This window comes from Ruditapes philippinarum, unplaced genomic scaffold, assembly GCF_026571515.1.
Source record: "Ruditapes philippinarum isolate M1 unplaced genomic scaffold, ASM2657151v2 ctg1695_1_1_1_1, whole genome shotgun sequence".
In the NCBI taxonomy this organism is placed as follows: domain Eukaryota; kingdom Metazoa; phylum Mollusca; class Bivalvia; order Venerida; family Veneridae; genus Ruditapes; species Ruditapes philippinarum.
In genome coordinates, this window is record NW_026861757.1 from 1 (window position 1) to 27,817 (window position 27,817).

The following is a 27,817-nucleotide window of genomic DNA, read 5'->3' on the forward strand; positions in this document are numbered from 1 at the left end:
CATTCATGTGTGACAGGGATTAAATGTCAAATCGAAGGAAGAAAGGTGAAAATGAAATTTATCAATGATAAAATACATAAAGATAATCAAACCCCTCTGATATCGATCATCGACCAGTTCGCACTTTATATTCAAATGACAATTCGTTTCCCGATGTTTTTATTTCTAACAAACACACTAAAGCGTTATAAATACATCGCGGGACGCTGTTTTGAAGAATGCAGTGAAATGATGCACTTTTATAAAGATAAAATTATTGAAATACTAAGTTTGAAACATCACAGATTCGTTAATCCAACAGAAAATAGTAAAGTCTAACTTGCCCATGCGACCACGTGTATTAAGCGATTTTTGTCTTATGCGGTCACTGTAAATTTTCTCTTTATCTTGAATGTATTAAGCGACTATTGCTCAACGCGACCAGCGACCGCTAGTAAAGTCAGCTAATTGAGATTAAGCAACCACTTTTACATGTCAAGTGTTTGTGTTATAGAGAATGCCGCCTCCTAATGTCTCCAGTGTCAACAATCAAAACACAACATGTGAAAAAACTATATTTCCCAAACATTTAGCACATGCAAATGAAGTTAAGTATAACTTGACGCGTATTATCCAATAAAATCGGTAAACAATGCAACGCTCCGCCCCTACTGAGATGGTGTATACATTTCGCTGTTGATATTTAGACTGCATTGAATAGACCTTGATCAGCAATTAAATTAGTTGTTGCAATTAGATGTTGCTAACTTATTTATCTCAAACGAAAAATGCAGAAAGCATCTTCACTCATAAGATTTTTCCTGTCGAGGACAAGGAAAAGCAATGGAGAAGCTTAAAAATTCTGGAAAAATGTCAAACATGTAATTGTAATGGATTCAATAAATATCAGAAAGCTATTCTTTTATATTTTATGAATTTAAATCATCGGTACGTTATAATTATTAAACATTTATATTAATGAAGTTAAAAAAAACTTGTCCACCACAAAAGAAAGATGTCAAGAATAAATTTTGATTTCTTTCTCATTAAGCAACCATTTTGGTCTTTCCCCTGTGGGGTCGCTTAATACACGCTTGATTGTATTGGACAATAATTCTTCTCCATTAATAATATTAAATCTAGCATTTGAAGGCATGAAATACATACTTAACAGGTGTTTACATTTTGTTCCTGTTTCATTTAAAGTGACATATTTTACAAAGAAACATTATTATTTTGCAAGTAAGAAATATCATAAATCAGATTATCGGTAACATAAACTTTGTATTGAGTAGTAACACCTTGGTCAAAACTATGTCACTTAATACAAAAGTAAGTTTTACAAACCTCAGATAATCTTTTCCGTGCTAACTGTGCATTCAAGTGTCCAGTATCTGACAGAAGGTTATCAAGGTCAATGAAATATTGATTCAAATCTGTATCTACCACTTCAAGAATAGGGGCGTGTCGAACAGCCTTACCAATCTCTCTACCCTGTGAATATAGAATCAAAACATACAGGTCCTTTATTCATGGGGCATAGCTTGGTCGATATTGATATGCAGACCAATTTAAAGCTTGGGAGTTTGGGAGCATACAGTCCAAAATTAGTTTTTTATGCTCTTGATTGTCAGAGATGTGTTTTCCTTATAGTTTTTACAATAACGTAAGGGAATATCAAGTATTACAGGTAGACAAAATATATTTATATTTTAAGTACCTTTGAAAAAATATGCCGCAGCCTATAGAAGCTACGCTACTGTCTATTTCCTTATCTCTTACCTAAATAGCTTCCTTATATATTCATTGTTTCAAAGGGTAGCGTATTTTTTAACAATACCTAATAACAGGATAGTTTTTATTAAAAATTAAGAACAAAAACATATTTATATGTTTAACTACCTAGAAATAATAAAATAAATGTCACAGCCTGTAGAAGCTACGCTATTGTCTATTTTATTATTTCTCACCTATATCATTTCATCAAATATTTATTGTTTCAAAGGGTAGCTTATTTTTGAGAATACTTATTAACAGGATTTCTTTTTACAACAATATGAACATTACCACAGGAATCTTCAGATATTTTTTCTTATGAAATCAAATCCCACGTTCAGAAGCATTTAAGGTTTAACATAAAGATAAATTTGTTTTGCAAAGTTTATCCACTGTTTATTCTTTAAGATTTTATATGCAATGTTAATTCTATCAAACTGGCTTGAACTTGCATTATGAAATATAGATAAAAATGCGTCTGAAAGCCCAAAGTCTATGTATGACAGTTCACTGAATAATATCAATAAAGATGCGATGACAGGACTGTATAGATGGTATCTCATAAAACGTGTTTGCAAACAAAACCTTTTAAAGTAAGAGGAAATATTTTCGTTGATAAAAATAGCGTTCAAATACCTACATGGTCATTATTTACGGGTGACAGTGCTCATATTTGTCTGTATATGAGCATAATTTGAAAAGAAGAGGGACATAATGGCCTTTGTATAGCTCACCTGATTATTGAGGTTTCCTAATTAATACAAGCTATGAATGAAAAGAAGATAGATGTCATAATCTGATATCAAAACGATCATACCTGCACCTAAAAAGTTCAATTATAAACAATGTTTTCCATATATGGGTTGTGCAACCAGGTTTTTGACCCAAAATAACCCATATACATAAAATTATTCGAACATGACATAGAATATATTTAAACAATTTTGCTAAGAAACTTTTAGGATATATAGGCTAAGAATAATATAGTTCTTTTCACATTTGGGCTCTATGGCCTAGTTTATGACTATAGATGACCCATATTCATGAGAATTTAATCAACAGTTCTGACCAATTTCAAGAATATTTAGGCAAAAAATATTGCCTATAGATTTTAAACAACTTTTTTTTTTATTTGAGCTGTGTGACCTAGATTTTGACCATTATGGCCCATATACAAACTTGAGCCAGAAATCATCTAAACAACCTTTCTGACCAATTCGATGATATTTGAACGGAAACAGAACCCTCTAAATGTACTATATTCTGGCCGTGTGACCTAGTTTTTGACCCAAGATGACTCATATTCAGACTTGAGGTAGAAATCAACAAACAACCTTTCTGACACATTTTCGGGATATTTAGGCTGAATAGTACAAAAATGATTTTTCCATATTTTGTCTTAGTGTTATAGGGTAATACATCTTCAAGTCGAGATAATTATCAAAATAGATAGATAGATAGATAGATAGATAGATAGATAATAGATAGATAGATAGATAGATAGATAGATAGATAGATAGATAGATAGATAGATAAATAGATAGATAGATAGATAAATAGATAGATAGATAGATAGATAGATAGATAGATAGATAGATAGATAGATAGATAGATAGATAGATAGATAGATAGATAGATAGATAGATAGATAGATAGATAGATAGATAGATAGATAGATAGATAGATAGATAGATAGATAGATAGATAGATAGATAGATAGATAGATAGATAGATAGATAGATAGATAGATAGATAGATAGATAGATAGATAGATAGATAGATAGATAGATAGATAGATAGATAGATAGATAGATAGATAGATAGATAGATAGATAGATAGATAGATAGATAGATAGATAGATAGATAGATAGATAGATAGATAGATAGATAGATAGATAGATAGATAGATAGATAGATAGATAGATAGATAGATAGATAGATAGATAGATAGATAGATAGATAGATAGATAGATAGATAGATAGATAGATAGATAGATAGATAGATAGATAGATAGATAGATAGATAGATAGATAGATAGATAGATAGATAGATAGATAGATTTATTTATTTCGGCATAAAGGTAAACATGTTACATGATTACATGATTAATAACCTTTCTGACCATTTCTAGAATATTCAGACCAAAACAGAAGCCTCTAGAATGTGATCATGTTTTATATGTTTAGGCTGTGTGACCTAGCTTTTGACCCCATTTGACCAATATTTGAATTTGAACAAGAAATCACCAAAACAACCTTTCTGACAAATATAAGATTTTTTAACCAAAACAGAAGCCTATAGAGTGCCAACAAAGTTTTTCTGTATTCTGGCTATGTGACCAAGTTTTTGACCTTAAATGACTCATATTCGAATTTTAGCAAGTTTTTTGACCCCGGGTGACCTATATTTAAAACTGATTTGGAAATCATCTAAACAACCTTTCTGGACAATTTCCAGGATATTTAGACTGAAACAGTAGCCTCAAGAGAATTAATAAAGTGTTTCCATATTAAGCTAACCCATGTTAAGCCATATTAGATATGTGATGTAGTTTTTGACCCCATATAAACTATCTAGAACATGAGCTAGAAATCATTTTGACAATATTTTTGATCAATTTCAAGGATATTTGGACAAAAAAGCAGTCCCCGAGGGCATTATTCATTTCCGGGCCGATTATCACCTTCTGGCCCATCTATATGTATAAATGTCTTTAATACAATTGATAGCTCTAAAAATTACTTTGATATTTATTTCGTTGAAATTCCTATCTCGGTAGATTTCAACTGAAAATTATACAGTAACTTCTACAGAGTTGCTTGCCTTTTGAAATTGTAGCTAATACTTTTTCTTAAAATTTTAATAAAGCTGTGTTTGTAGGAATTACGCGTATGTTCTAGTTATTAAATAAAGCAATTTGTGCTTCAATCCTACTTTCACGTTTACATCTAGCTGTTTGATGACTTAAAATGTGACTTCATTGTTTCAGTTTGTGCACGTTGTACTCGTGTTCAGCGGGCTGATTATGAATATCAGTTTTCGGCCCCTGGCCACAAACTGATTTTCGGTCACGTGACAGTCATAATAAGTTGAAATCATAGGCAAATTTGTTACTATATACAGTAACAAGTGTATTAGAATGTTTTTTCGATATGTGGGTTGTGCGACCTAGTATTTGACCCCATTTGGCCCATACTAAACTTGAGTTAGAAATCCCAAACAACCTTTCTGACCAATTTCCTAAAACAGTAGCACCCAGAGTGTCAAAATGGTTTTTCAATATTTGGACTGTATTATCTAGTTTTTGACCCAGGTGGCTCATATCCGAACTTGACATACCATATCATTATACTTAATGTCTTCGCCAAAACAAACAAAATACCAAAAAATTGAATCAAGATCAGTTTATACAAGACAGAGTTATTGGTCTTAAAAGGTGTTTGAACGCACACACAGAGGAACAAGTTAGAGTAGTTACACTATCTATACATGTTTCCTTTTTATGGCCATGAATAAATTATCATAATACCTTATTTTACAAGACATGTACATTTAAAAGTTTCATAAATTTGATATCTTAATTTATTTTGTTTATCCAAAATTTCTTCCCATAATAAATTTGTTTCAAATCGTGAGTGTCTTACATTTGATAAAGAAAAAATATTATTTCATATTAATATGATAAATGTAAGTTTCATATTAAAACCATGATTGTTTCCTCAAACATGTTGCTAAATAAGGAATGATAATGTTTTAGACAGGAAGCTCAGCAGTGGTCCAGAAATTTCGTGTCGTGATCAACATTTTTTTAGCCAGTTTTTGCTTATATGTTACTCTTTCTGTCCCTTATTTGAAAGAAAAAAAAACAGCCTGCTAACGGATCTAAGGTAGGATGGGTGCTTAAGCCCCGGGCGCCACCCGTCCCCTCAGTGGATCTGTGCCTGTGAAAGACTTAGCTTCTTTGAACAGCCTTTGCTTAATCAAAGTACTTGCATTAAAAGCTGTGGATAAGGTTAAGGTCATAGTGTAAAAAATTAGCATGTTGTGTCAAAACATTTGTTTTGTCCAAGTATAAATATATGTCAATGAAAATCAGAATTTAAGAAAAATTCAATAACTTTAGTTTGATTTCCAGGTCATACTTCAATTATATAACACAAATAAGATAATGGTGTTCAAATATGAATTGGCTCTCGCTCTCGCTCTCGCTCTCTCTTCTAAAATTATTACCATTTCTGAAAATTTCAATCATTTAACATTGACAATAGATGCCATTTTATGGGAATATGTCAACTTGCCAAAATCATTTTTAACTTAAATAATGGTCTAAATAGCTCGTCAGGTGATTTAAATGACAGAACAAGAAAAGGGAAAAAAAGAAAAGTTACTTTACCTTTTCAAAAATGTTTCCTTTCTTTCTAAGATCATCTGTAACTTTTGCCTGAAAACATCTGCAGTTTATGATAACACTGTTGACTCCATTAAAATCTGTATCTGATGCAGACACAACATCTTTATAACCATCTGGGGGCATGAAGCACTTAGCGACCTCCCAGGATTTACTGCACCACTGAGTAGCATCAGTGTTTTTGTAGGATGGACCATTGTATCTATGGGACTTCTGAATTTCAGTTTTGAAATAGTGACAGATCTTGTTCGGACAAGGAGGAAGAGAATTTCCATGAATCCTGCATGTTCCATTTACCACATTACAATTTCTCTTTCCTGGACAATTAACTACTTTTTCAGTGCAACAGTTTGTACAAATTGTTCCAGATGGACGACCCTGGTTGTTACATATATCTATTAAACATTTCTGCTGGAACTGTTTAATTTCACGTTCAACAAAAGGTTCAATACCTTCTTTTGTTATCAAAACTGCTAAACTAGCCTTTACCCAGTTATTGTATCTTGAGTTAGACAGTTTTTTAGACAAAGTTACTGAAGCCATTTTTCCTCCGTGAATCTAATCCATATCACAAATTATATTATAATAATGTCATCAATATTCTTGTAGTTATCATAAATCAAAGACAGACTTATGCATGAAGGTACTGGGGATTCTCTCCTTTAGTTGAAGATACATAAAACAATATTCACATTTTCTTTACAGCCATACAATACCAGATCGATTTGTAGTTTTCATCCATTGTACACTAGTAACCTAAAATTAGAAATGAATGATATTTCTATTTGATGTCAGAAAACAATTCTGAAATAAACATTTATAAACCAGAAAATGTTCATTTGATACCATGGGTAGAAACTCTCTAATTTAAAAAAGTAGAACAGAGCAATGATGGTCCTTGGTCTGTCATGCATGTTATATGTTTAATTGTAGATGAAGGTTTTAAGGTCGCCATCATTCAGGATCATCGAAGGTGAACTTTTGATATCACACACTGAAGTGTAATGATACGTGCCATACGTACCTTGAAGGCTCTACAGATTCAGGAAATATTATTCAAATACTCTCCTTAACTTTCCTATATTTATGTTTACGGTGATTTTTAGTATCCCTAGCCCACAGGCTATTTCACCTTGCCACAACCTGAGATACTTTCCCCTAAAATTAAGCCCATTACACAGGCATTAATTATAGTATAACAAATTACATTACAAAATTATCAACTCTAAATAAGAAAACTGAAATTTCAAAACTTTTGGCTATATTAAATTCCCGGTTGTTGTTGTTTGATTTCAGCTTTCACCCTTCATAGTGCAGTACTTAGACAGAGCGTCCGTGTTCATATTTACGTTATGGTTAGGCATTATAACATTTGATTGTTTTAGGTCTCTTTTTCTTGTTTGACGATTTTGTGTAAATACTTATAAATGCATTAGATAAAATACTTGTGTACATGGGTTGATATGCACTTGTGTAGAAGCTCAAACATCACGCGAAATATATACGAAATTAAGATCTACGTCATTAATAGAAATGAAAAAAGTATAATGAAATAACATGTGTTATATATTGATTCATGTATTAAAATAATTCACATTTCGTGATCGTAGTATATTTTAAATAGTCTGATTTTTAAAATGTTATATAAAATTGAATTTAGAACACAATTTAATCACTTGGCATGTAGTAGTTTTCTTTATAAAGAGGGGAACAAAAATGAAAAAAAAAGAAATAAATAGAAATTTCGAAGAACAAACAATTAGAATTTAGAAGACAACAATAATAACATCATCAGTTCATCACAGCATTAAAGAGCGTAAGGTTCGAACCCGTGCAAACCACTAAAGGTTACAGTAACATTGGTTTGCCAACTGAGCCACATCAACGTTAAACATTCTTATTAAAATAAAACTATATTAATTTGTTATGACTTCCAATCTCGAATAATAATGCAGACTTACCCTTCAAGTGGATTGTCCTGTTATTATTCCAGGACAGTAACACTATAACAGTTGTGATTCTAGTTATCAATAAATGTTTTATATTTCGACTTTGCTTTAAGTGTGTTTTTTTAACCAGTAAGATTTTTTCTATTGTTTTTTTTTCTTTGATAACGATATAAAGCTACATTAATGGGTTAAGTGCCAACACATAGATTTGCTTATGTATCCTATAACAGTTTTATTATTGGTCTGGTTATGTTTATAATCATAAACTCTAGTTGAAATCATACCCTCGCGTGTTTAAAACAAATGTCGCATCATTTGATCATACCATGGATTTTGTTGGCAAATAAACATAGTTCTTTTATAGAGTTTTCTTTGTGACTACTTTAACACAATGCCATATTGAATTTTATGACAATTCATGTTGATTTATTGATATTTTATATATTCAAGTTTTAACAAAAAATGGCAGGACTTTATCTAATTCAAAACTCCGTGATATCAGTTAACACTTATCTGATAGGGGAGTGATTGTCATTTGTTATAGGTATATATGTAATGAAATATTTTACAGTGTATTTATATGGCTTAATGTATCTTTACGAACATTTCAAGTTCTTCACAAGAATAAGCTCTTGCATATGAAGAATATCTTGCCCTCGCCATTCGAACCCGTGACCACCGGCTCACAAGCAAAATAAACACAATTGTCACTATATAAAACGAGATAGATATGCGCTCATTCCTTATAACATGTTCATGGAAGTTTTTATAAAATTAGTTCCTGAAATTGATCTCACTCTTTTTTTTGGATAAGAACTACATGTAGAAAAGTAAAAAAAAAATTATGTTTCCTGACCTTCTGTTTCTGCTAAAAGAAACATTTTTTTTTAATAAAAGATATAACACATATTTCTCAGGTTAAATATGCATTTGAGCAACCCGAAAACTGAAATTACACCCGCGTCAGTTTTTGCAGCCAGGAGAGATTACTAGAACATTCCGTTTTCTTCAGTATGTATAGATTAGTCGCCCCTGATCTATCACAACATGTGACGTCATTATATTATATAGTGAGGTTTAATATGAGATTATATATCTATTATGATTCATTTGGACAGATCATTGGGATCATCCAGCACTACTTTAATAGTCATTTTAGGGGCCTGTCGATGTTGTTCTCTTTTATTGTAATTAAATTAAATTATGTATATGACAAATATATAACTAAAAAAACCGAGCCTACAACATTTTCAAATTGACCGTTATGTGCGTTCTTTTATTTTCTATTTTGATAAAACCGAATTTGCAATGTTCAATTATGTTTGTTGTTTTTAGAGGTCCAGGGATATTCCCTGCACATAATTTTAATACGGCATATATATATTTTTCTTTCCTTTACATTAATCCAATATGTTCAAATCATATATTTTTTTAATATTAATAAGTCAACAGATCATTACAGTTACTAAATAAATATTTGTATATTATATTGTAAATCGTCACTGTTTGAACCATTGTATGATTTAACTCATAAACGTTAAATCTAATGTAGGATCTTAAGCATCAGTTCTCCTTATTCATTATTAACATAATCCGGTAAATAAAGTAAATGTTGCCCTTCTTCCAACATAGACAAAATCATTCATTTTTATCCTCCCCGAAAGATGAGCATATAGTCGTCACTTTGTCTGACCGTCCGTCTATCCGTGCGTCCGTCCTTCCGCTTTTCTTGTCCGGAGCATAAATCAACATGAAACTTTGTGAGTATATAGATCTCATTGTGCACAAGAATCATAACTCTGCCTTTCCTAGTTTTGGAGTTATTGCCCTTTGTTTATATTTTATAATTCATTACTTTCATATCAACATGTACAGTTAATCATACGTTGCAAAAGAGAGACTTTATTGATCTTTCATATTTTGATATTATGGGCAAACTAAAATGTGTAATACAATATGGAAGATAAATACAATGTAATTAGAACATCTATTTGGTTATTCTTTTAATCTACGGTGTATCCCGCTTTCTAAAAACTTAAAGTCATGCAGAATAGGTCATTTTAAAGGATTATTTTTCGTTTATGTAAGTGTTAAAATGACATGAACCTTGGCTTGTGTAATCCTTGTATTATTACAATTTTGGAGGAAACATATAAGTTAACATATTGATAAAATGTATATAGTCATTGATCAAAAGATAATATTTTTAAAATTTATTTTAATACTAGAAATTGTGACGTAATATTTAATTTGAATGAGTGTTAGTTCTGCCAAGTGCATACTACCTGAGTAAATATTGGACGTATGTAAAAGAAGTTATAGTTTGATAGACAAAGCCAATAAAATTTCAACATAAGTTTTTATTCAAGACTGACACACAATAAGTAGCATGCCCTTCGTTAAAGGACACTGTTGTGTTATTTGATATATGAGCCGCGTCACGACAAAACCAACGTATTGCGTTTGTATGGAACAGTTTTGGTGCAAACATTACATGGATCCTTCTGACATCTCATCTTGCCTTGTTACGTGTGCATTTGTCCATCTGATATTACATATTGCATTGTTACGTGTATATTTTACTGAATTTTTTATGTTGTCTTGCAAAATGTGACTATTTAAAGGAAGAGGACCTCATTTGGTATGACTATTATAAACATGAAAGACATTAACTTAAAAATAAAGGCTGTATGAGCAGAAATGTTTAGAATATTTTTTACACAAGCGACCTTGACCTAGAGACGCCTAACGCCACAAAACATTAGAGGACCGTTTAAGGTATCCACCTACCAAATATGAAAGATATCGTTAAATGAAATAAGTAATTAGGTGAATCTTTTTAATAAATTTTTTTATTAGTATTATTACATATCATGCATTTTGCCACTGATTTGAAATAATGTTTATAGAAAACAGTTATATTTACCAGACAATTTTCAATAATCTCTAGACACATTTTCATAGTAATCTTATTTATCAACGCTCCACGTGACTACCATTAATTCATTTATTTATTTTTATTCATTTTTTATATAATAAGTTTCATTTCTAACGTATCTGCACACGGTTTGTGGCACATAAAACATATATAATTACTCTGTTCTGTCTATGACGCCTTACTTGAATGTTGTTAGATACCATCACTCATGATATCGTTTATGCAAGAAGATAATTATGACACTGTCACAGACAGGACCTGGAATTAAGCAATGACAAGTACACATTAAATATCATCACCCTGTTTTGCTCTGTATCTCATATTTCTGAGCTTATAAATTATGAGATAAGTATAAAGTGTTTAAATATTCAGAATCTTAGACCTTAACTTAGTACATGTATACTTGAACTCAAAACACAGCCATATAATATCCTTATTTTATTTACAACTGGCTTCGTCCTGAAGTGCAAAATATGGACACTGAAATACGAAATTTCCAGTGCCCAGTTCGTTGCAACAAGAGACAGAGTCGGTGGTGTAGTAGCAATCTATATCAGAGAGTGCTTCATATCTCATACAAAATCTGATTTATATGTACGTGGTATCGAATGTGTATAGGTGGAACTTGATATAAAATGTCGTAAATTTCGTCTAGGTGGTATTTATAGACCCCAGACATAGGCTTCTTCTTTAACAGGGTATAAATCAAGCATTTTCCGAGAGATCAGACAATATCCTGATTACCGGTGTAACGTTGAAAACTGACCCCCATAAAATAATGACCCCGGGACAATATTTTTTTTTTATAAAATAATGGCACCCTGTCATAATATTATGAACTTGGAGTCATAATATTATGACTCCTCTATATGTAAAGAAAGACCCTCACATAGAATAATGCCCCCCCCCCCAACCCCTGTAGAATAACGACCCCCGCCCAAACTATAAAGCCCTTACTGAACTTTCACATAGACTCTGTCAATTATCCTAAGATAAGAGGTATGGTTATGTCACTTGTCCGTGCGTGTCTCTGGCGTTCGTGCTATGATTTGACCGAATCTTTTCACTAGTATTTGACGGAACTGTTACACTGCATACATATAATATATACATATATATGTCATCTTAATGAAGAAGAAGGGAAAAACTTGGAAATATCAACAACAACATCAACCGAAGTCGATATAGCTGCATTTTAAAAGATGCGATATATTACCGCAATTCGAAGAAAAGTGTATTAGGCATTTTGCTAATGATCGAAAGCTTAAGAAAAATATATTGCACTGATAGTTATAGTTTTCATAAACAGGGACAACTTTCCTTCATTTTGTGCGAATCTAGCTCTTTATATTAGCCAATGGCTTTTGTGCAATAAATGAAGTATCTGGAGTAAAAGCTTATTTGCTTAGGGCATTAATTGTGAAAACAACATTCGATTACTGTACCATGACTGTCTTGTAAGGCGGAAATTTCATTAATTATGACGAACGTTTAATGGTTTTAAAAGTGCTAAAAGAGATTTTTTAAACCAATAGAGAAGTACCATAGGTGATAAGGTGATATGGAAAACTACAAACGACATAGGCAGGGTTTTTTTTTGTTTTGTTTTTGTGTTTTTTGTTGTTTTTTTTGTTGTTTTTTTTTTTTTTGGGGGGGGGGGGGGGGAGTTGTTTTTGTTGTTGTCTTTTTTTGTTTGCCTTTTTTTTCTTTTCTTTTTTTCAATATTCAAAAAAAGAATTTTCTTTCTAGATTAGTCGTGATCTGTTCCCACAAAATACGGTATAATTCTTTTTAAGTGGTCTCAACGTCATTCGAGCTGTATTGTATTGCAATAAATTAGCAAAAATGTAAACCTGAAAAAGCGCAGTGATTATAGCGTACAGTATTTAAATTTCGAACCTGCTTTTGAGTGATTTTAACATAAATCTTCAAAATTCTAATTGAAGCAAACTGTCTAATCTCATAACCTCTGACAATGCAGAACAACTTATGATGACACCAACCCACTTTACAGAAAGATCTAACACACTAATCGACGTAGTTATATTTGTAACGAACACAAATCACATCCTAACAAGTTTTGTTGCAGACTCATTACTTCCAGGTGTTTTCCTCTTTCATTGCCAAATTGTATCAGTAATAAACTTTTCGAAACCAAAGGGTACCACATACAAACGCAAAATATGGCTTTATGACAGGAGTGATATTTCTGGCTACATAAATGATGTGTACTAGGCAGACTGGCAATCCATAATAAACACTGACAATGATATAGATGAAACAGTCAACCAAACAACATATATAATTTAAAATACCGAAGACCACAATATTCCTAACAAAATGGTACAATTAGATCAAATGATATGAGCAACAACATACGTAGACTAATATGAAAACGCAAAAAGGCCCACAGAAAAACAAAACTGATGAATACAGTGTTATCTTGGCAACAATATGGAGCAATCAGAATGCGGTTACCAAACACATAACATAAGAAAAAGTAAAAATGAATATCAAAATAAATTAATTGAACAAATAAACTCATCAAATATTTCAACGAAAAATTTGTTTTAACTGACAAAATCTTTCAAAAAAAACAAAAAATCAAAATCAGCAGTCCTAGTCCTCTTTGATAAAGTAATTTCTGCAAACACTGACACAGAGAAGGTAGAAAAACTTAGCAATTTATTTTGCACACAATCACATATTGACGTTCAAAACACACAACTCCCAAATCAATCTCATCTCTTCCCCGAATTACAATTACACGAGATGATGTCAAATATGCTACCTCGTTAATTGACCCTTTGAAAGCCTGTGGTCCAGATTTAATTCATTCCCGATTACTGAGAGAAGGATCGTCAATTCTGTTTAAACCTTCGGCTGACTTTTTCAATATGTTACTTTCAAAATGTACCTTCCCTACCTCCTGGAAAATAGCCAATGCCACTGCTATGTTTAAAAAGAATTATCCATCAAAGCCTTTGACTTACCGACCCATTTCTCTATATAAAGCTGTATAGGTAAACTTATGGAGAGGTGTATCCACAAATACTTGTACAACTATACTACAAGTAAAATGGTTTCCTGCGGGGAACATTTTTAATGATATAAAGATATTTCATTTAACTATTTTCAACATTTTTTTTTATTTATTTATTTTTTTTTTTTTTTGGGGGGGGGGACGTCTGATCAGGAATATAGTTAACAATAATCGATCAATATAGAAGAAGGTCTTTGGAAAGTGGTGACCGTTGAAGACCGGCGAAGGCCGAAGATAAAACAATTATTTCTTTTTAAGAAAATGATTAAATAAGCCTACCATTTTATGAATAATTCCGAGCAAAAAAATAAATAAAGTAAACACACAAGTTAACGCAGAAAATATCTCTATTTATTATGACAGATGCCACTACGAATATTTTGATTTTGTAGATTTTCAGTATTTGTAAAATTTGAGATAGATTTTAAAGAAACATTGTTAATTTTCAAACACATCATTCAAGTTTTTGCAACCTAAACGGTAAAATAGTAATAGAAAATTAGAAATATCACGTTATAATTTTTTGTTCCTAATTAGGTGTAGTTCGGACTAATTCCCTAGAGGTAAATCCGTAACGTATCGGCAAACGGTATTTAGCTAGGTTTTCAAAAGGCCAATTTACCAATCATGTACGGTTTACAGATCACATGCTCCTCCATGTACCGAAAACAGGTCACGTGCTCCTCCATGCCTCAGAAGTTAAACGCGTACCAATACCCTGCGGTCTCCAGACCGCAGGGAATAACTAAAGTTTATCCTAGCTTTCAAGCGTTTAACGAACTAACAATTATTTTTTTATGTCCATCATTTCCAAATTATACTGTGTGCAGACTTATATTATCTATTATTTATCTTAATTCAAAACTTTATTTAAATATTTTTGTCTCTTTTTCTTCGAAACATTCTATATAAACCATCTGAATAATTAACTTAAATTGAATACTAGTTTAAAACAATATTTTAATTTGTAATAGAAATTGCTTGGTGTAATCTATAAATATTATGAAATAAATCTGAAACAGATTTTTCTTATTCTACTTGTCTAGACAATAATTTCCTGACAAATTTATTTATTTTAATTCTGATTTGCTTGTTTCTGTATTATTCTTAGACTAACAAAATATGTGCATTTTTTATTTGCAAGTACCTTATGTGTGGAAAAGAATAAACATAAGTCACATTTGACTTGTTTTCAAATCCATAAAATCTATCAGTGTGATTGTATATGCTTACTGTATATATTATATAATGTTGTATAAATTAAAATAAATATAATTAATTTACTATTCTATTACAATGTCAAAATTATTTAAAAAAAAAAATAAATTGAAAGATACATGATACTGCGACCAGCAAATTAGAAAAGTATTAATAAAAGGCATTGTCGGATTAAACATTGTAAATGTGATCACCTAGCACATGCATTTCATGGAGAAAATAATCAACAATTAAAAGAATATATTTCAACAAGCCCCTGTTTGAGTTGTAATTTTTGGCATAAGAAAATTGCTAGTTGGTAATTTTTTTAATTCAAACGTATATAAACGTCACCCAAATCATTACGATTACGTAACTTTATTTTATATTAAAACGGTAATAGCAAAAAATCTTACGCATTGTATTTTTTATTGCATAAATATTTTTCTTCACGATTTTACTACATGCTTTCAAAATCATAACCAAAATTCAGCGTTTGTAGAATCGCAGTATATTCAGCAATTTTGAAAGAAAGACATAAATATAAAGACATAGTACGTCTACTGAACAATATCAGATTTATAAGAAGAATACCAAATAAGAATTGATAAAAAAGGCATTTAATGATTAAAGACCCAATGCCGCCGCCGCCGCCGATTAGGTGGGGGGGGGGGGTCAAACATTCGCTCTTTCTTTACAAAACAAAGCTGCGGATGTAAAACTGACATATCTGTATGTTTGTTACCAAAAATTCATGGAGATCAGAGATTTTGACGAATTTCGTTCGGAAAGTAGCGAGCTACCTCAAGACATATTACCTTACATGATTTTAATAATCATGCTTTGCGAAATAAAAGTATATATGACCTTAATGACCTTGTTTTTGTGTAATTTTTACGTGCTAACCTTATATATTACTAGAAATTTGTTATTAATCAACTTAATAATTGTCTAAACTTAGATAATTTTGAATAATCATTTGATTTTGACAAGAATAATGAATTTCATCATATTGTATCATAGTTTTAATAACCTTTTTTAGTATTTTTAAGCGGCCATTTTGAATTGACCTTTTGTGACATCATCGAGTGCTGTCACATGACAGTTGACATCGGAAGACAGTCGTTTACCTCGTACAACAGCCATGCAACAGTCCTACGACAGTTGCGTCAGTTGCACATCTAATAAATATCATACCATTTCAAAATCCCAAACATGTTGCGGCTCATGCTTATGTACCCCATGTATTCACCCTTTAACTCCTATCGAGGGCGTGATATTGACAAAACAACCGACGTCGCACAATCCAGGCCCTGTGTTCACAAAGATTTAATGATCAGGAACAGGATCAAATTAAAAAAATTAAATATTCTCTATTGTTTATCCTCGTAGATTAAATACCTTATAATAACTTGATAAAATTGGACTTGAAATGGCATATTAATGAAATATAAATTCATTATTATTTTTGCAAGATATGAGCATTTTACAGTTGGTCCGAATATTGATCTTGATCCTAAAACTGATCCTTATTTTGATCTGATTATTTCTACCTCGTTTTGTAATTTGTCGATATTATCCCGAAATAGGGTTGTTTTCTTTGCAAATCAGCAATTGTTTATATTTTTATATGAACATTTTTATTCTCAAGCAATGTAGATGCAAATTTTACGTTTCCCCATAATAAATGAAAATAAAAATTCGGATTATTTTTTAAATCCTGATCCTGTTCTTTTCTTACTGGAACACGGGCCAGTGTTTTACGCCCAGAGGTGTTCTCCACGGCCATGTTGCCTCTCTGATAAGCAATGCCAGAACTATTGCGTAAGTAGTCTCCGTCCTTAACAAAAAACTCAAATTGCCAACATTTATGGTTGAATTGTAGGAAGGCCCTTTGCGGGGGTCACTTTTGAGTTTCGACTTACGGGATGTTTTTAAAACTTTTTGACTTTCGACTTTTTGACTTTTTGATTTGTCACTTAACGTCCTTATGAAATTTTGGCCCTAACCCATTTTTAACGTTTTTTAGAAGCCTATGAAAGCCAGGCCACTTTGGTTTTTCAGGTATGTTTTGTAAACGTTTTAAATAATTTCATTGAGATTTGTCATGGTGGAGATGATGTGTTAAGGAGGGAATTAATGTTATTTGATATAATCCCATAGTGGTAATATATCAGACTTTAATTCTACAAGTGTGACTGTGTGTTTTGTGCAATCTGCTTTGTTCTTAATATGTTCATTATATTAGTGCTTACACATTTTTGTCCTCATCACAAAATCTGTCCATGAGTTACAAACAAATAACTGTTTTACAAGTAGACAGGGAATACAAGTTTTACGTCTTAAAATGGCATGGTGCACAGTATTAAACATGTATCGCAATTCAGCATTTTATTTAGCTAACACAGAATCAGTATTTCTTAGATAGTGTTAACCAATTTCATAATGAACAGCAAGTGCTATGTTCATACACACAAGTACAAAGTTATAATTGTGATCGAGGCACATTTGCATTTAGCATCAATGTCTAATTTTGTTGTATATTTTAACAATTGAGAAAAAAAACACGTAAGAACAAACATAGATATAGTACAAGTTAGAACAAAATATCCTACTATCATTTTAAATGTGTTTTTTTTCTCGTACCTATCAATCTTTAAAAGACGGAGCTAGAAGATTTACCCATTTTATATACTATGAATGTATAAAGATTTAAATAAAAGATAAACTCTTATTTCAGACACAACTACTGGGCAAAAGGTAACGAGGATGAAAACCTTGATGTTGATCTGTGTCTTCATCATTATACTGTTCGGCATTACCAAAGCTACCGTGCCAAGATACAAGTACAGTGAATAGAATTTTGAAACGCTTAAATTTAAAACGGTGTAATGGAATATATACTCCATTTGAGTCTGTGTCTGATGTTATTAACAGAGAAAAACAAACAAATGGACAATGCATAGGATACCGCACAATGTGGCGTAGGTTAATGCTGGATTACCACATGTACCTCAAGGGGGACGACGTCATGGAAATAATGAGAGCGCTTGATCCAGTTGATATTGAGATGCGGAAAGCTTATCGCCTAGCCGACGCGTATACTACGCAAAAGGACCAGTTTTATATGGCATATGGACAGTTGAGACAAATGTAAACCATAATATTGCTGTGAATAGGTATAGTAGAAAAATAATATGGTTAGAGGTTTCGGACTCAAATAACGACCCACGCCTTATTGCAAGATACTTTTTGATACCTTTAATGAACAATACCAATTCCCCCAATCAATACTACGTTGTGATGTTGGAACGGAAAACTGCATTGCTTTACTATTGCAGGAATACTTCAGACACGATTCTACAGATCCGATTGCTGGTACTCAAAGCGTTGTAGTTGGAAAAAGCACATTTAACCAACGCATTGAGAAGTGGTGGTGTACATTACGACAAAATGAAATCCATTGGTGGATTAATTTTTTTCAAAGACTTACGCGATACATGTGCATTTTATGATCTGGACCAGATACAATGTGAAAACTTAAAATTTTGCTTTATGGACCTCATACAAACCGAGTTAGACCGGATTGCACATGAAAAAGGCAACATACCTTCTGTTATTTATGGTAAACCTGAAACACTGTTTTTGTACCAGGTCTGTATGAAACTCACGACTTCGGCAATGCAGTTAACTTGAGAGACGTATATATTTGCAAAGAACATGTATGCACGCCCAAAAAGACAATGTGAGGAATTCGTAGAATTAGCACCCCTTCTGAAGCCAGATCTACAGATGCCATCGGACGCCGTTCAGCACTACAACTGTGTACCGAGTTGAACGATTTAATTTTGAGAGTAGATTTAATATAAATACGCTTTGAAACAGCTATTTTTTTGTGTTATTGATATATGTATATGCTAGATTACTATAGGTTAAGTTTCAAAAAATGATGTTTTAAAGTCATAAAGACGATAGTCTACGATTTCACTTCATTTTATGGTTGTTTGAAGATATTGGTTTGTAAATATTGAGCAAATTACAATATATTTGTAAATTATCATTTAAGTTATAACCACTCTAATTTGCACTATAAGGGATTGTAAAATTGACAACATTGTTAAGTGGTTTACCTAAAGGACACATGTATGAAAAATTTAAGCAAAATTTACTGTACGGATTTGGAGTTGTAGGCATTATTATGAGTCAGAACATATACATCAAAAAGGCTTTTAAAAAGAAATACATGTATTGAAAGTCTAAAAAATATCTTCTTATTTAACATGTTTTGCAAGTGTTGTTTGTTTAGATGCAAAAAAAAATAACATTCTAGTAATGAACTATACATGTTAAATGCATGACTTTTCTCGACACGATAGAAATATGCATGAAAAATGTTTCTCTACCCCACCCATTTGAACAATTTCTATCATATCATTCTAAATTTTGAAAATCACTGAAATTACATTTGTCAAAGGGCTTGTATCAAAGTTTGCTAAAATCTCTCTAGAAGTATATTGATTCATTCTGAGAAATATGGAAGGCTTTTACCGGCTTGTTTGTAATATATAAAGCATTGAAAATGTTATATGTCGTATTTGCTCTTATATTTAGCATTAATTAGGCAATGAATATCTGTAAAAAATGATAATAATAGTAAACGAGCATATTTTTCCATCTAGATCTAAATATAGTTAGAAAAATACAAAAATACTGTTAAAAGAAAAAACGAAGAATAAAAATGTTGGCTCCTATGGGTTTCAAACCCACAACCTGTATTTGTTCTATATCAAGCCCTGGTTACAAAAAGGCTGTCTGGCTAGGAATAGAACCTCGGTCTCACGCGTGACTGGCAGGGACACTTTCCACTATACCAAATGCCACAGGGGGAAAAGATATGCAGCCGTACCGGGATTTGAACCCGCAACCCCTTACAGGGCTAGTTCTGTCCCGACCGAGAGTGCACATCATCTACTTCATAGATTCGTACCGTGACATATAAGGGATATGTGTGTAATTAGATTTAAACGTCTTATTCATTCGCAACAAATAGCAACCATACTTAATAGAATGTATTATGGTAACTATATGTAAAAGGAATATATATGATTGTTATTTCAAAAATAATAGTTGATCTTTGTAATAAATTTTCTCGTTTTTATTAAATTTTGCCTTGTGACTATTCACTTATAATTTATCACTTTTTACTTATGACTTTTATCTTTTGACTTTTGACTTATAACTTTTGTCATTTGCTGTTACTCTTTGCCTTGGTATAAACATTAGTTTAACTTGATTTTAGATTAGTGCAAAATAAGCAAATTTGTGATACAGTCACCAAACGCAAGGGAGCACATCAGCCGAGAGTGGTGTTGAAGTCATATAAGGTTTACAAGTACATTTAGCCACTAGCCTCATTTTTGCATTTGAATTATTGCATTCATATGATTTTATCATATGATAGTTGATCTTTTTTACGTGAAGAATCAACATCAATTGTTTTTGTAAAATCATATGTATAGAAGGTTTCATTCGGAACATTCATTCATAAGTGCCGTCTGCAGCATTAAGTATTAAAGTAAATAAACTGTTATTGATAAATAAGAATTTTTTATTCAGATTAAACAGTTCTGAGCTATTTTCTAGATGTGTAGCTTTATTACAATTTTTCATTAACATTTTACATCTTGAAATAGGTTATTTAATTCTTTGTTGAATTTAGTCACGGTTGACTGGTACGCTATTTTTCCGTGTTCACTGTTAAAGAGGGAACAAGCGTTAGGCATTATAATACATTAAATTAAAGAAGATAATTATAAACGGAATATTATGTAGTAGTAGCTTTTTAAGGCTTTGTATATTGCTACGAGTAGCGGTGGAAAAATAATATCACGCAAGACCGAATGTTACAGAGAATTTATTTATCTATGTAGAGATAATGTACCATTAAAAGTATATGTAAGAGGTTAAAATGAGCAAAGTAGAAATAGAATATCAATCACTATAAAAGTAAACTGTTTGGAACCAGCCAACTCCCTCAACAGACTACCTAAATATACCTCTACCGAGAGACCACGTTACCAAAGGTTTTTTTACCTCACGGTCTAGACCGTGACAGGTTGGCAGAGCTATCAATAATTTTTTGGAATAAATGCGTTTAAACAGATAAGAACAAACATTTCTAATTCTACAACCGTGCTTTATTTTGTTTAACAAAATTGTTGTCTTATAAGAAAACAAATGTATTAGATATGCAAAACAAACTGCATTTGAGCTTTATTATATTTAATTTAAAAAAGAGAGATAAGAAATACAGAGGCAAGCATTTTTTTTCTAAAATAGCACATATGCCTTACTTAAAAGCTAACACTAAGGAACAGCTTAAAATGAACACTGCCATCAACAAAAACTTCAAGTATTTACGTCACAGAAGACATATATGCATGCGATATTTCTACAAAACAACACATTGTGATACGTTACTGATGGAAAACTAAGAAAATCATGAGTGTTTTAACAAAGCGTTTGAAAACATAAGAAAAATTAGGTAAATTAGCAACGTTAGAGTGTTTGTATTATTATTATAATTGAAGTCAAGATTTTTAAAGTCATTGTCAGAGCGTTATTTCTTCATTTCTACATGTTCAAAAGAAAGAAAAAACAAACACAGTCTCTCGACAAAGATTTCCTAGTTAACTTTAAATAACGTCCACAATTTTTTTTTCGAACTATGACCAATTTTATATGTAATGGAAATCTCATAGTCATTCTTAATGAGCAGACCCCCAACCCACGGCATGTCCATGTCAAAAAAGGGAATTTTTAACTTAGGAGAACGATTTAATTCTATAATCAAAAGTTTTGTTAATAATACAATGCACTTTGTCTCGCCGAGATATATCTGCCAGTAAATTCAAGTTGATGCCTTCAACAGTTTTTGAGATAATTATGAGCTTAACAAAATCTAAGTATGAAAAAAACAAAACAATAAAAACAAGACTTTCTAAAATTTATAATAGCTAAGAAGTATGTTTCTTTTTTGCCTCGCCGAGCTATATGAACATGCAAAGTTTGATTTCGATACCTTTCATATAAGTTTTAAAATTTACAATGGGCAAATACTGAAAATTATGAAAGCCAGAATTGTGAATTCATGATTTTTCACACCTTTCTTTGTCTCACGATGACCTGTCTATCGATACAAGTTTATACCATATTGGAGATATGGACAATATAAAATAAACGTGGCGAGACGTGACATTGTGTGTTTCCAATAAGCGTCCACAATAAATGGTGGGGTTGTCGAGCGTCTGAAACAAGTGTGAAAAGGTTAACCCTCATATTCTGAAAATCTCTAAATATTTCCATAGACAATAACGAAGAAAACCAAATTACCAGTGTTTGCACATTTTGCATTTGCTAAACTGTACTACTTTCCACTCGGAACGAACTCTGTGTTGCAATGAAACCTCTTAGTCCTCTAAACTGGCCCCGAAAACTTGACAAATATGTATTGCTGATGCTCTTGCAACTGCTTTGTAGTTGAAACCATTCGACAGCACGTCCTTAATCCCTACAGGTAGCTTTACTAGAATTTAAATTGAAAACATTAAAAGTATGTGTTATCTCAATTGAAATGAAATACCTATATATACAAAATGAAATACAAAAAATCCCTTAACACATAACTGTATTCAAAAGTTTATATACAAATAACATGTACTTTGTACTTGGTAGGTGTCCTAAGTTATTGATATTGAAACAAGTGAATAATAAAGTTTCAATATATATCATAACTGGTTTATGGGACCATATTTCATAAACCTTCTGACAAAACATTTTAGCTTTAAAAATGGGCATAAGTATGTCAAATTGTGAGCCACTCATACGAAACTTGGTCATTGACCTAAGATGTCAACACTAAAAATGTGTTTTAAGTTTCAAAGGAATCGCTAAAATAGTTTTTGCGAAACCATTTTTCATGAAAATTCTAAACAACAAATTCAAAGTCGAAAAAGAGGCATACTTTGATAACAATGCAATTCAGAGATTTATTACTTAAGTGTCTGAAGTGTGTGAAGTTTCAAAGCTGTATGATGTATTGTTTTTGAAATACCATGTTTCATGAAACTTCTTAATTACAAATTTCTTTGTCAAAAGAAGACTCTATTCAATATAAGATGGACGAAGAAAGAATGAACTACGGGTGGAAACCGATTGAAACTGCAGCAAACAACAATGTGAGACTGATTTGGATTTAAAACTGGAACCTACATAAAAAATAAAGCGTTTGATTCATACGCTGTATGTCAATTTGAGATTATATATCCCTGTTCCGGAAATCAAAATAAAAAATGGATACCAAATGCAATGCAATGCAAGCAAAATATTTTCTTTTCTTAATCAATTAAAAAGCTTATATAAGAATAACATCTGTCCTTGCATATGTACCCACATATTTTGTTTTTAAATAAGTCTCCAAGAAACTTAGGTAAATGAACTTACCTCGTCTGAATCGTTGTCATATTCTGTCGTATTTTCCTTGGAAATAATGAGGCAAGCACGTGGGACAGTAACAAAATCCATAAGTCATAAATCAAAAGTCATAAATCAAAAGTCATAAATCAAAAGTCATAAGAAAATAGTAAAATAAATCTATAAGTCGAAACTCAAAAGTGACCCTCCAAGGCTTCCATAGAATTGCCTTCCTGGTTTTGATTGAAACAATACGGGGCACTCTAATGATGATGTTGCATTAAATCCTCACTTTCAAATTCGTACGATGAACGTACAAACATCGTACGGCAAAGCCTTGCGAATTATTGTAAGGCGTGCGGTGTTCATACGGTTTTTTTTTTCAATTTCGTACGATTCCCTAACGATTGACTTAAGAATCGCACGTCTGTTGCACGGTCAGATTGCGACGACCGTACGAAATTTTGTTGGTATTTTGTACAACTTTCAAGCATAAATATCGTGCTAACAATGCAGCCTCCGTACGAACAGCGTACGTCTGCCTTACGATCTACGAATCTGTCTAGATATACTGCAAAATGGCCTGCGACGTTTCTACGACACAGATTTCTCAACAAATCGTACGGACCAAATTTTGTGCGGCTGATGTGATAGAGACAAGATGATTAATGATTTAATGGCCTAAAGGCTACGTATGCTAAATATATTATGTTATATTGGATAACGGAAGTTTGTCATTTGATGATTTGTATAATTAAAATGCTAAAACTAACTGTCTTTAGGCAGATAATAAACGTTTACGAGAATTGATAAGTATAAAATATTTTTCACATACCTTTAATCAAATGTCCTAACAGACTCTATCTAAAGTCACACAATGATCAAATGTACGTCCCATGATAAAGTTGCGTCTTTCAATAGGTTTGTCAAATTTCTCAATATTTGTATTAACATTTGAATAAACAATTTCTTTACAAACCTCTCTTTTAAATATCGATTTTAATTTTGTGGTAGTCAAGTTTTCTTTATAAGGCCCTTCAATATTAAAGGAATAAAAGATATTATTACGTCGCTTTTATGTTTTCCCCATTATTCTCTATAAAAGTCGATATCGTATTTTTTATGAAAAGCTTCACATAAAGGATACGAATGTTTAAAGCTATTGAATTTATTTGTTAAATGTTCACAGATCAAAGACAAACCTGCACAAAATCGTAAGAAAACATAATTTCGATGATCAGTTTGGGACATATACATAACTTCTTCAGTTATTTTATGATTTCCACAAATGATTAAGCATTTATTTCAAATTTTGATAAAAAAAATCAACGCCAGAGGATATCATTATTTATATTTCATCTAGTAGAATGTATAGATCAATGTTCTCCTGGCATTCTATGACATGGTGTCTTAGAAGAAATTAATTTTATCAAATCTTATCAATTTAGCTTTGTTTTCATTATCGAGTTCAAGACATCCATATCAGATACGTGTACACAATCTATTCAAGCGGGCATAGTTTTCATTTTTTGCTTTATTATTAACTATGCTAGAAGAAAATTTGGTTGATGTTTACATTTGGAATATTCCACGGAACCTTCTACCAATAAAAATCTTTTTTTTTCTTCTTGCATACCCATCTTATTACATTACCTTCACCTTACCTTTTATTTTAATGTTGCATTATCTTTATGTTACATTATCTTAATGTTAGTTCTCTGCATATATCATTATCTTTATGTTACATTCTCTTTATGTTACATTCTCTTTATTATGCATCCTTTTTATGTTATATAAACCTTTATAATGCATAATCTTTATGTTACAATATATGTTTATTACATTAGGTATGTTAGATTACTATTATGTTGCATTCTCTTTATGTGACATTCTCTTCATGTTGCGTTATCGTTACGTTACCTTTATAATGCATTCTTTTAATGCTACATTACCTTTATGTTGTATTATTTTTATGTTACATTACCTTTATGTTGCATTCTCTTCATGTTACTTTCTCTTTACGTTACATTCTCTTTATGTTATATTAACTTTTTTGTTTCATTCTCTCTTTGTTACTTTCTCTTTATGTTACATTCTATTTATTTCATATTACCATTATGTTGCATTCTCTTTATGTTATATTATCTTTATGTTTCATTCTCTTTATGTTATATTACATTTTCGTTTCATTCTCTCTTTGTTACTTTCTCTTTATGTTACATTCTATTTTTGTTATATTACCTTTATGTTACATTCTATTTATGTTATATTACCATTTTGTTGCATTCTCTTTATACTATATAACCTTTATTTTTCATTCTCTTTATGTTACTTTCTCTTTATGTTACATTCTCTTTATTTTATATTACCATTTTTATGTTATATTACCTTTATATTACATTTTCTTTATGTTGCATAAGGGACTCAACTGTGGTTTAAAAGCCTAAAGACGTAACATTTCAATTTCTTAAATGAATGAGCTGGGGCACTTTAAACAGAAATATATGCAAAGATAGTTAAGAAATATAATTTGAAATAAATTGAAAATCATATATTTATGCTTTCATAAATTGAAATAAGATTTTGAAATATGAGCTACCTGTTTAGAGTAGGAGAAACTCCCTTTCTTATCCGCTAAATGATTTACAACACGCAATATTTAAACATCCAGATCTTGGTTTTACAAAAGGCAAGGGCAAAGCAAACAATTTTTACACAATAAGATATATTGTGTTACACCCATTAGTGATCGTTCATGAATATCACTATTTATGGCCAAAATTATGTAAATACCATTCCAACGACATCTTACAATGGTTTTGGGAAACGGAGATTTCATGAAAAACATTTAATGAGTGACAATAATTTGCACATAAATTAGATTTATAAAAAAGTTGTCTCGTCCTATTTGCAAAGCTGCATGTAATCAGATGAACCATTATATTTTAAGAAAATTAAACTTGAGAAAAATGTACAAAGATTTTTTAAAAAGAAGCTATAATCAAAAACTAATATTTGAGTAATAATTTATATGCTATGTGAGATTGATGTCTGACTGTGCAGTAATTATCATCATATTTAACTGCGTGACTAACGCAGTAATGGCTATTTGATTTTACGAAAGACCGATGGAGACAATAAAACTTTATAAATTCTTTATTTCATCTTCGTAATGCACAATCCTAACTTCATGTATTCACGTCTCAAACATACTGAATTCACAAATTCATTATTTCAACTTCATGATTTCAACTTACAGAATTCACTATTAAAACTTTATGAATTCAAGATTTCAACCTCACGAACTCGGAATCTCCACTCTACGAATTCACAATTTCAACGTCATGAATTCAACTTCTATTTCAACTTCATGAATTCAACGTCATGAATTTATGTTTTGAACTTAATTATTTCATCTTCACGAATTCAATATTACATCTTCACGAAGTTGTGAAAAATTAAATGTTTTTTTTCTCTTCTTCTTCTTCTTCGCATACATTACTGTATTTTGACCTCTTTGTGGTAATTTAAGAGGACGGTAAGTGCCGTTTGCAATATGTTAACAACTTTTTTGTTGTCTCTTGTTCCGTACTTTAGATTGCATTTTCAAAATTTTCATTAAAATTACCATTACTCTGGAGGTATGTTGCTTTTAAAATGCATTTGTTGTTTCGAGTATATAGCAAAGTTACGCCGGTGTTTTATCAAAACGAGCGTTGAATATCTGTTAAGCAATTTTTTGTACCTTTTGTTAAGTATATAATACCAACCGTATTATCGACGGCGTGTGTGACTTGTTGCAGTAATGACATTATAAATCGAAAGTAGGGAGAATATAATAGTACAAATTTTATACACATTTTTAAATATGTCCGTTTTCTATTACCTTTTTAGAACAGCTACATGAACCGCAATGAGGTTGTATTGATATTTGAAATATAGAAATAACAAGAAATTATTCAAAGAAATGCAAGCAATACAAAAGTTCCCTACAGGTTATAACCTTACCAAAAGTATGTCAGCAACACTTTAAAGGGTCATGGCCATTCAATA

At 31.4% G+C, this 27,817-nt stretch overlaps 1 protein-coding gene across 1 annotated transcript; it reads right to left on the reverse strand.

The window, feature by feature from the left end:
* Nucleotides 1-1,326: 1,326 nt before the first annotated feature.
* LOC132716718 (uncharacterized) lies at nt 1,327-6,922 on the reverse strand (the record flags this gene model as incomplete). The annotated part of the gene is made up of 2 exons (XM_060700040.1): nt 6,151-6,922; nt 1,327-1,473 (listed from the first exon to the last, which is right to left on the reverse strand). Coding segments are annotated over exons 1-2 (705 nt in total), but the record flags the coding sequence as incomplete, so codon positions are not given.
* Nucleotides 6,923-27,817: the final 20,895 nt, after the last annotated feature.